Genomic DNA, 11,256 nt, shown 5'->3' on the forward strand with positions numbered 1-11,256 from the left:
ATTACCAGTGCTCAGCGGTTTCACCGCTCAACCACTGAGCATGAATTAACAGAAAATTAATAGCTGTATACTTTTGTTTTTTTCGATTAAGCAGTTTATTTTTAACGGATGGTTTAGCAATGTTTATATACTCCAGATTATATACAATTAAATTATGCTGTTTTTATCCAAAGCGTTGTGCTGTGGCTAAAAATATCATAATTTAATTGCTAAATACTGTGACATCATCAGGTTGCTAGTGCATCACCAGTTCAGTAATCAGTTGCTAAATAATGTGACATTATCTACTATCCACTGTTGTCATCCCAAGCATTTTCTTCTTCTTTTCGTATTTCCCGCAGAAATTTTGTTTTATTCAAATGATTTGTGATAATAGCTTTTCCATCATTTGGCAATACTCAACTTTTTTTAGGCACGGCCCAGTTAATCTGCCTCCAATTCATCGGACGCTCACTGTATATTTTTTACTAAGATGAGAATATAACATTTAAAGTCGAGTAAATGGGAGCATGTGTGTGTGTGATTATGGCAAAGCCTCGAGGGCTATCTGCCTAAGGGGAGGGATGCCTTCGTGGAGGACTTTCTAAGGGAAACTGGCTCGTATACACGTTACACATGGGGAAAACCACGAAAACGCCCACGATCTAAAGGAAATACATATTCACAGAACATAAGCACTTTGAAATTTTGTAGAAAACTCTCTTTTTTAAAAGAGACGCTCACTTCTTTAAAATTCATAATTTTCAAAATACAGAAAGTCCTCATTTAACTTCAATTTGATATGTGTCATAATAAATGTGGGTAAAATATTACTTCAAACACCTCAAATGCTCTATTATTGCCATTTCTATGACCACATGACCAACAAGCAATAAAATCTATTTGTCCAGTTTTGAAGCGCCTTTTCTGAATACCACTAAGATGTGCATTATGAATTCTGAATGCTGAAAAAAGATAATTATTCATTCCCTTATGTAATCATTTATATTTGATTAAATATTCAGTATGAAACTTATAATAATTTTAGTTTCATAAACACACACAAAATCATGCTGGGAAAAAGCTAGTGATGTAATTACTTCTTATTTATATATATCCATATTGTAATAATTAATAAGTAAGAAATTTCTTATAATATTAACTGCCATTCATATATATAAATAACTGGAAGAGAAACACGCCAAAAAAAATTTTTGCATTAGGAAAAAAAAAGCAATCTTAAATTTTGCGAAGATTTTGAAGAAAAAAATTTGCAAAACTGTTTGCTAAAAATTTTGTTGTTCTGATCGATTTTGGAGTCGATAAAGTTTTATTCAAAATCAACACTAATCTAAGGTTGCTTTTTAGCTAAGTTTTAAAGAAGGGACATAATTAATGTGGTATACACATTTTTACAGATACATTGTCTAATTTTATTCCTCACCTGTTCAATGGTAAATACTGCCATAAGAAAATTTCTTTTTAAATTTAATATTTAAGATATAATTTTTTTTTCGTTGAAAAGTTATTACTCATACGTAAATTTTGTTTTTCTAAAACACATTTATTCATTCAACAATATTCCTGGTGCATTCTAAGTCCTTTTAAACTGTGCATTGCTAATCTGAAATAGCTAATCATTCTATACTGACTATCACAATTCGTCATGCAAACAGTTTACAATATTAGCAAATGAAAGAATGACATATGTAAAATTTCTTCACAGCAAAAAAGTTGGGATAACAAACATACACATCATAACATCATGTGCAAAAAATTGGAAACTTAGCAATTAACAGCGCTAATATTATGAAAAATTTCTTCTTTTAAATTAAAAACAGATTTTATATTAAAAGCACTTTCTAACGAAAGTAACTCGGTTTAAAATCCACTTTTTCTCTGCGGCATAAAAAGAAACTGAAAATTAAAGTTAGAAAATCCTTCGAATGAGCAACTTTCAACAAGTGTGAATATTTCAATGTCATACTCATGTGATACTTCTCTTGTTTGCAAGGCATACTCCTATTTAGAACTAGTATATTTGGTGACAGCTTTAGTACCTTCTGACACTGCATGTTTTGCAAGCTCTCCAGGCAACAAAAGCCGTACTGCAGTTTGGATCTCACGGCTAGTGATGGTAGATCTCTTATTGTAGTGTGCCAGTCTGGAAGATTCAGCAGCGATTCTTTCAAAGATGTCGTTCACGAAGCTATTCATGATGGACATGGCCTTGCTGGATATGCCGGTATCAGGATGGACTTGCTTCAGAACTTTGTATATGTATATGCTGAAACTTTCCTTCCGCTTCTTCCTTTTACGTTTCTTGTCACCAGTTCGTACAGCTTTTTGGGCTTTTCCTGCTTTCTTAACAGCTTTACCACTCGGTTGTGGGGGCATGGTTACTACCAAGAATTGATGGCACGCTCTTAAGTTAACACACAACCAGAACAGAAAGCATACAAAATGTTCCAGAAACAAATAGACTTAATTAAAAGGTCTTCTACGATAGTTATCGCCGGTAGAAAACAATTAAAAACTTAGATAACTTTAGAATATGTGCCCATGTCCCTTGTTACATTTGTTTATGATTCGACTGCTCTCGAAGCCAAGCAAAATATCTTAGTTTACCAAATAGCCTTGACAAAAACTATTCAGTACCTACATAAGCTGTTTAAAATTGTTGTTGTAGTAAAAGGCGCCTTGAAACTGCACCACTTACACCTCCGGTATGAGATTAGAAATAAGTCTATGGAACTCCAAACAAAGTGTAAACCTGGAATGATTCCCGCACAAAATTTTCGACCCGCGTATAGAATTTAAGCTACACCGGCGAATGGTTTATCTGGAGTTTTAATATCCACCAACAGCCATTCTATGGATACGATTACATGTATGTGTGAGTGCTACGGCTTGGATCGATATTAAACGAGAGAGTCCACCAATAGAAGCTTAGGATGCGACATTTTGAATAAAGAGGTAGCAGGTCCGCATTAATGTATTGATTTTCTCTAGTACTGCTTCTGTTGAGATTGTACACATTGTCGCAATATTCTCTGTTACAATCCATCCAATATTCATTACACATTATTAGAGATTCCAGTCAACAGCACCGAATTTCATTAATAAATTCATTTACTCGGGATGAGAAGAGACTTATACAGCAAGTTTAATGCTTAATTCTAATGAGTAAAATTAACGGCATCAAACTTTTATTAACAGAATGTTTTAGAATGAATTTATGATTGATGAAACAACAGATGTGCATTGAAATTAAGTTTGCAATTAAACAATCATAACTGCACAGATACGTCATAGAAGTATGATTTTAGATGCATTAAAATTTTAAATATTGTTAAAAAATCACTCACTATTCCGGATTATTTTGGTCCCTAGCGGAGGGGGGTCGATAAAGTCTTTATTTCACAATTTTAATTCATTGGTAAATTGTAACGAATTTTTTTAGTTTCCGAGTAGTAAGGAGCACATTTTACTTTGAAAAGAACAAACTTTGCACTTTATCAGCACTTCACAATTTAACGAAATCCTTACCGAAACCACACGAGAATATATCAGTGCAAAACAATGTTTCAAAAGTGAATACAAGGACGAGGAAATTTTAAGCTATTATCAAAATTTTCTATTAATAGTGCTTTTTTTTTCCGTTCGACCGTTTATTTTAATATATTTTACATATTGCATAGGGCTAAATGAAAATATTTTACACATTTAATTGTTAAATGAAAATGAGATTAACAGAAATAAATTCACTTTTCAAAACCGATATTTAATTCCGGTAGGGTTGCCACTTAACTCCATTTCCTTTATTTTCCATGACTAAACAGAACACAACTAAATATTCCAAATTAACAGTTTCGCTAAATTAATTAGCAGATTCAGTATGAGTAACTGAGAAATTTTATACATTTACTTTCATTACAAATGTAATGAAATAACTAAAAATATTAAAAACATTTGAGTTACCTTATTCTTTAAAATGAAGCAAACGAGATTAAAAAGTTAAATAAATTTCATTTCTTTGAACGAAAAAAGTACTTTTTTGAATGCTTAATTAAGGCATCTAAATACGTGTCTAAACCATGAAGAAGGGCAAAAAAGAAACTTAATAATTTTTTTTAAAAATAAACATCAAAACTCTACAAAAGACTACTCATTAAGAAAAAGAAATTTATAGTATTATTTTTATGGTGTTTCATAATAAAACTGTGCGGCGAGGAACTACACTGAACTAAAAATGCGTTGTATATAATAAATGCGTTAATATGCTAAATTTATTACCGAATGCGTTAATATAATTATTTGTTATAACGTATACTATCTCACAATATGGTGATTTTTAAATTACGTTGTTTATATTTTTATGAGAGATTAGACTTCTGGAAAAGAAGGAAGATTGAATAGTTATATTTCTGAAAAGACGAATGCACAGTATGTTAGCAACACATGGATTAAGTTGGTTTATGTGATTACAGCAAAGCCTTGAGGGATATCTGCCTAAAGGGAGGGATGCCTTCGAGAGGACTTTCTAAGGGATGCTGGATCGTGTACACCAGTGCTCCGCAACCGGTGTGCCGCGGCACACTGGTGTGCCATGAGTAGGATATAGGTGTGCCGCAATCAAATACATGTATTTGACATTTTGCAATTTTTTATCATGTATTTAATACACAATGACAATTTTTTTTCCTTAATAATGTGTGTTTTAAATGTTTTTATATATTTCACTGTTGTGTGATTGTAAGTGTGTTAGCATTTGAATTTTTTCGGCACTTCCTTGATAACTCGGAACTCAAAAACTTTTGTGTATAAATCAATACATATATACATTAGCTTTTGGTGTGCCACGAAATTCCAGAAAGATTTTTTGTGCGTCGCAGGTGAGAAAAGGTTGCAGAGCACTGGTGTACACACAACACATAGCGAAAAACACGAAAGAAATGATAAATTTCTTTCGCGTGTTTCTCTATGTGTAGCGATTCTGCAAGAAATACAGATTATGATAACTCTTTTTTAACTTATTTTTAAGAGGGACTGTAAGGATCCTAAGTTTTACTAACGTTTATTTTTATTTTAAACTGTGCTATCACTTCTTAGTTTCTACTTCCGGCCAGAATTAAATGCTTTAACTTGTTTACGCAAATTGTCTTGCTAACGCCCAAGTATTTAAGTCGTGGTTTTTTGCCAAGAGTGAGAGAGAGAAGGAGATTTAGGAAGCGAGCCGCTTGCCACTGCAGGCTTACGAGTTTTTCACTCGGTTGTTGTTTGCCTTTAAGGCTAGAGGTTTAGCCCTCTTGATATTTGAAAGCGTATTGTAGTTTCAGCAGCTCGGCGTACTACATACGTACTCTTTTAAATAGAGGCCAGTCTTTTAGTGCTAGGCATTTGTATACTAATTCAAAGTTAGCTTTTAGTTAAAGTTAGTAGTTTTATACTTTTACGTTCAGACCACAAGTGGTTAGTCTCTGTATCCCGAAGTACGGTATCTCTGTATCCCGAAGTACAGTAAGACCCCGCTTAACGCGGGGGATACGTTTCATCAAAGTAGAGCGTAATGCGAAACAGCGCTAAACGAGGCTATCTTTACATGTAAATATTGGGGTTAGGGAAAGATGGCTAGGAAATTGGTTAGGTATTAAATTTAAAAAGTATGTTTTTTTAATAAAAATAAAACCAAACATTTATTTCTTAAAGCCCAAATTAATACCACATTATTATTTCTTGCAAAAATAAAAACAAAATATAAATAACAAAACGAATATTCTTAAAAAAAAAAAACAAATAAAATTCTCAGTCATATTTAGTTAGCCTTCCGCGTTTTCAGTGTTCTGCCTTTTTGTGACAAAAGCATCTACTGTTGTTTGCCTTTTTCTTTTGCGTTGTTCTCTTAAAAGTTCTTCATAAACGGATAGAGCATCTCTAACACCACGCCTTACTTTTGAGCTCCTGTCAAAATTCGGATCATTTTCAATGAATTGATCCATTATTTCAGTTATGGTAGACAAACTCCTTTTTACAAACGCCATCGAAAGTTCTTTTTGCTCTTCTTCTGAATCACTGCTGTCAACATTTTTGTTTTCTTCTTGTTCAGTTAATTCCTTGAGCTCATCATTAGAAAGACTAGCCGCTGCTTCTTGAATTATTTCTTCGACATCTTCCACATTTATCCCTTCAAAATATGTCTGTACAATACCGCACCAAACAAGAAATACAAGTACACTCTTTCGGATATGTATTTGAAACCTATCGCCGCATAATATTTTGGGGAATCCCCGTATGCTGCGAGCGATTTCGTGGAATCCCCGGGTTGAAATAAAAGAGCGCTAAACCGAAACAGCGTTAAGCGGGTCTTACTGTACGGGAGTATCTGTAAAGTAATAGAGAATAAAGGGTTTCGTATGCCCTTCCTGCTTGTGTCGTCTATTCCACACAATGTGGAACAGAGCTTCAGTAAGTTAACTGTTCTGATTCAGGATACAGTATGTTCCCGAAACAAGTGAAGAGACATACATCTCCAGACAGGACAATTTTTGTTTACTCGTTGAAACATGTACTCTTTTAACTGTTCAAGAAGGGATTCGTGTAATTTTTATATCCTTAGCCTTTTTTAAATAAATAAAAAAAAAAAAAAAAAAAAAAAAAAAAAAAATTAAAAAAAAACTGTGGTTTTCCTAGAATAAAAAAGGCTTATAATTTCCTTCTGCGAATCTAGAGAAGATCCAGGGCACATGGCCCAATGAGCAGTGAATGGTAGTTTTACGACGACATCCACAGTTCCAGATATTCTGATCTTCTATAGAGGTGGTCTCCTTACACAGATTATGTTCAATACCTACGTTTATTTATGTTCTTATATCTACTTGTCTCTTTCAGAAGTGTTCGTTTATGGTAGATGGTTGCTATGAAAAGCTCCATAGTACTAAATGCTATCAAAACTCTGGAATTATTGCTGTTATTAAATTTCTGTGAACACAAATTTTGGTTTACAGAAATTTTACCTCTCTGAGACGACCATCACAAATGTAGACAAAAATCAACTGGAACAATGGGTCTTAGAGATGACTATAATTTTCTTTTCGCACCTAGTCCCCTTTGGTTAAAACCACGACAGAAAGCGCGTGAAAAAAAATTCTGTGAAATTTACATTAGTAAGAAAAGAAATAATTACAGTGTACCTTTTGTAAAACAAACACCCACGGTTCCAGATGGTTTGGATCTTTTACGCAGGTAGTCATCTCAGAAAAGGTAGTAGTGTTCATCTCCGATGTTCTCAGAAATACTGGCCACTCACAGAGGTTCACTTCATTATGCCATATCAAAGGCGTAATTATTTTATGAAAGATTAACAAAAGAATTTTTTTTTAAAAAAAATAGTACATTATTTTGCCATCTCTGGCTCGGATGCAAGTGGTTATCTTAAAGCAAACGCATGCTTTTTTTTTTTTTTTTTTTTCCTTTCTGTTTCTTAATGGTCAGATGCTTTATTTAATAGCCATTAGCCTTGTGCCATTACAAGAGTAGAAGCATGTAGTTCCCAGAAATTGAGGTATAACGTGCAGATGGGATCCAACTCGCTAGCAGGCTTATGCATGTTCAGGGATGAGCAAGGGCACAAATAAGCATGATAAAGAAGGCGTTGAGCTTTCAAACATACGTGAAAAATTGTCTACCTTATAAATTGCTCCTGGAAAACATGCCATTATGTCGTTGAAATATGGCTTGCAGTTGCTGTGATAAAGTCCATCAAGAGATTTCAGAATATCGTCGATTAACTGAAATGCATAAGGATAGTACAGAGGACTACAGAAGATGATTGGCTGTTGTACTACAGGATTACCACACTCTCGATTTGGTACACGCAAGAGCCATTAGCATTCGGAGTGAACCGTCAGTTCGATCGCTGAAGGATCGAACTGGCAAAATGGAACTTGACAAAATGGACACTATTATACAGTGTGTCAGCATTTGACTCACACATACATTGATGATCAAGGCAGGCATCATTAAAAACGGCGTTGGCAAATCTCAGTGTTCTCTGACAAGCGAAAATATGGCCTTCTGAAAAGCATCGAAGTCAACTTGTCGCGTTTGAAAGGGCCTATGTGTGTTTGTAGTGGATTGTTGAAAGCAAAGTGATGAGCTGCTTTTGTAGATTTTACAAGCCTTCTATATAACGATTTTCCTTCGCTACACTGGTCCTTTTATGACGACATTTGCTGGATTGTCCTTTCCATTTAGACTAGCTCCAATATCGTTGAACTGTTATGGCCCTCCGGCCTGTATGATGGGAGGAGTAAACTGACTTAAAGAATCGGCCTTTTTCAATGATTTAAAGTTCTAAGTTCTACTAAACTCGCTCACCTATATATATATATATATATATATATATATATATTATAAGCTTATATACTAAATAAATATTGATTATATTATCTCCTAATAATAATTTTAGTAGATGTATCTAAAAAGAATGAACCCAGAGGTAGGAAGTTTAATTCCGATAATTGTTTAAAGTAACTTGAATGTAAATTTTTAAAAATGTTTTGCGGGGACTTGAATTAAATTGTTAAAAATGTTTTACGTTGAATTAAATTGTAAAAAATGTTTTACGTTGAATTAAATTGTTAAAAATGTTTTACGTTGAATTAAATTGTTAAAAATGTTTTATATTGAATTAAAATGTAAAAAATGTTTTACGGTGAACTAAGTGTTAAAAATATATATATATGCTAAACTCTGCGTTGTCTCCGAAAATTTCCTAGTGAATCGCAGAATCGCAATTCACTGCCACAATTGTCCTTGAAGTCAAGTTACGCTAATGCTATATTCTCATGAATAAACTTTAGCTATGGGCAGTGCGTGCTACTCTTCTGTCATAGGCCCTAATTTTTTTAATAATAGTATGTTACCCGACCACGGATTACTTGCATTCATATCAAATTATCGAACCCCCCTTTCGGATCTTTCTTTTTTAAGGAAGGCATCACAGAGAATGTATTTGAAATTTTACTCTATGAAGTCCTTTAATTTATCCGTTATAAAAAAAATCACAGTGATCCGAGTGAAAAAAAATTCACATTTATATGCAAAAAAGCAAAGCGTAGAGGGAAAGAACGGACTTCTTTTGAAAAACTGCCAATTCTATAAACTTAAGCTTACAGTAGACTGTACTATTAAAATGAAAACTGCATTTAAAAAGAAAATGTTACTTTTCCCAGCGGGTAATAAATCTAGCATTCCAACATCTGTCTCTCTAAGTATAAAAAAAGCAAAAATATCCTGAAATACATTAAATTTTCTTTAAAACTAAGAAGACCATCCATGGTTCCGAATGATTCAGGTTTTCTGTATAGTCATGGTCTCTTAGGGAAGTTTATCTTTATTCGTAAATAGAGATGTGATTTTGCGTTAGATGGTTACTCCGACGTAGCCAGCGGGTGCTTTTGCATTCTCCTCAGCAAATGCCCCCCCCTTTTTTTTTTCAAATATTAATCAAAATTAGATGGGTAAATTTTTTATGTTTTCTTTATAATTCTGTAAGCTATTTTTCTATACAAAAACTCAATTTCGAACTAATAATTTTATCTCTTACCGATGTCACGAAAATGACTAAAATGCGGCCGGATACCCGAGGTTGGGATAGCCTTTTGTCTATACTCATTATAAACGATAAAAATCGCAGGAGCCGGTGGAAAATTGCAATTTAAAAGTATCTTCGCAGCAGGTACATGTAGAATCTACGACAGCACCTCTGTAGTACAATACCGCAATCCCCGAGTAGTACAAAGGTGATTGCGGTATTGTTGTACCCAGTTAACTCTTAAGCTTACATTCCAAATTTTTACGAGAAAGAACATCCCGGGGGAGGGCTGTCCGAAAGATCCTCACATCTCGTTTCCCACCATCAGCCAAACACTGCAGTCGTCTGCTCTGGGATTCGAGTCCGGGAGCGTATTGATATGGCAGTCAGTATCATTAACCATGATACCGACTAGGCGGCGTATCCTCTACATGGATGGGAGATGGTGATACAGGTTTAGGTGGTGGGACACCAGAAGTTCACATTTGTTGAACACGTATACTCTTGCCGCACCGTTTAGTTCCACTTTAATTTTAAGGGGAGCATCCCAAGGGCCTCTGAGGGTCCCCCACCCCTCTTCCCTTCGAGAGAATTTTTGGTTTGTTTTGTATCTTAAATGCCCCTTTGCCACGCAGACACTACATACTTACCATACTTTCTTTGTAATTTGAACCCAGGCCATGAGTGCAGCAGTCAGCGTGGCTAAAAACTAGGCTAACTGGTGGCAGATGGGAATACAGGTACAGGTTGAAGCAACGCCGGCACATGCACATCCATTCTGGCATATTAGGTATGGGCCAGGCCTTGCTAACCCTTAAGGTTTCATCTGGGCTTAATTTTTAAGTCAGCGTGACTAACAACTAGGTTGACTGGTGGCAGATGGGAATACAGGTACAGGTTGAAGCAACGCCGGCACATGCACATCCATTCTGGCATATTAGGTATGGGCCAGGCCTTGCTAACTCTTAAGGTTTCATCTGGGCTTAATTTTTAAGTCAGCGTGACTAACAACTAGGCTGACTGGTGGTGGATGGGAATACAGGTACAGGTTGAAGCAACGCCGGCACATGCACATCCATTCTGGCATATTAGGTATCGGCCAGGCCTTGCTAACTCTTAAGGTTTCATCTGGGCTTAATTTTTAAGAATGGAAGTGCCGGAGCCCTATGGAAGGCCACCAGGAAAGAAGAAAAGAAGAAGGGGAAAAAATTATATTACTATAAGAAAATAGTTAAAACAAATGGTAATTAAAATATTACATAATTAAAGTATATTGATTAATAAAATGATTAGCAGTTAAAACATTAAATAATTAAAACTAAAATTCAATAAAAATGCAGAAACAAATAAAAATTTACTTAATTATTAAATTAATCCTGAATAGTTGAATAATAAAATAAAATACTGGACCTTGTATTATTTGGGGAAGACATAGCTCAGGTGAGCATTAGCTAAATTTAGGCTCTGAATGAACAGATAATGTGCTATTTCAAAGGATGAAAGAAACAAATACCAGCATACCAATGAAAAAACGATAAAACAATAAAAGCGCTATTAATCAAAAAACACAGAATGCTAGAAACTACTAGAGAATGTAAGGCAATTTGGTTATGTAGTTCTGTAGTCCAAAATGACGTTTTTTGCACAATTTTTATTCCCTTTCCTCCGCCAGTAACAAAAGG

The 11,256-nt window shown here is 34.6% G+C and overlaps 1 protein-coding gene across 1 annotated transcript; it reads right to left on the bottom strand.

The window, feature by feature from the left end:
* Positions 1 to 1,522: 1,522 nt before the first annotated feature.
* On the bottom strand, positions 1,523 to 2,861 carry LOC118186674 (histone H2B). The gene has a single exon (XM_035356797.2). The coding sequence runs from the start codon at positions 2,374 to 2,376 to the stop codon at positions 2,002 to 2,004; it is 375 nt and encodes a 124-aa protein (XP_035212688.1). The 5' UTR covers positions 2,377 to 2,861; the 3' UTR covers positions 1,523 to 2,001.
* Between the last annotated feature and the right edge of the window lie 8,395 nt (positions 2,862 to 11,256).

Source organism: Stegodyphus dumicola, chromosome 5, assembly GCF_044657685.1.
Source record: "Stegodyphus dumicola isolate Sdum_Otavi_A_Nest chromosome 5, ASM4465768v1".
NCBI lineage: Eukaryota > Metazoa > Arthropoda > Arachnida > Araneae > Eresidae > Stegodyphus > Stegodyphus dumicola.

Bases quoted from the DNA above. Each gene is read 5' to 3' on its own strand.
- LOC118186674 (XM_035356797.2), bottom strand. From the start codon at position 2,376: ATGCCCCCACAACCGAGTGGTAAAGCTGTTAAGAAAGCAGGAAAAGCC.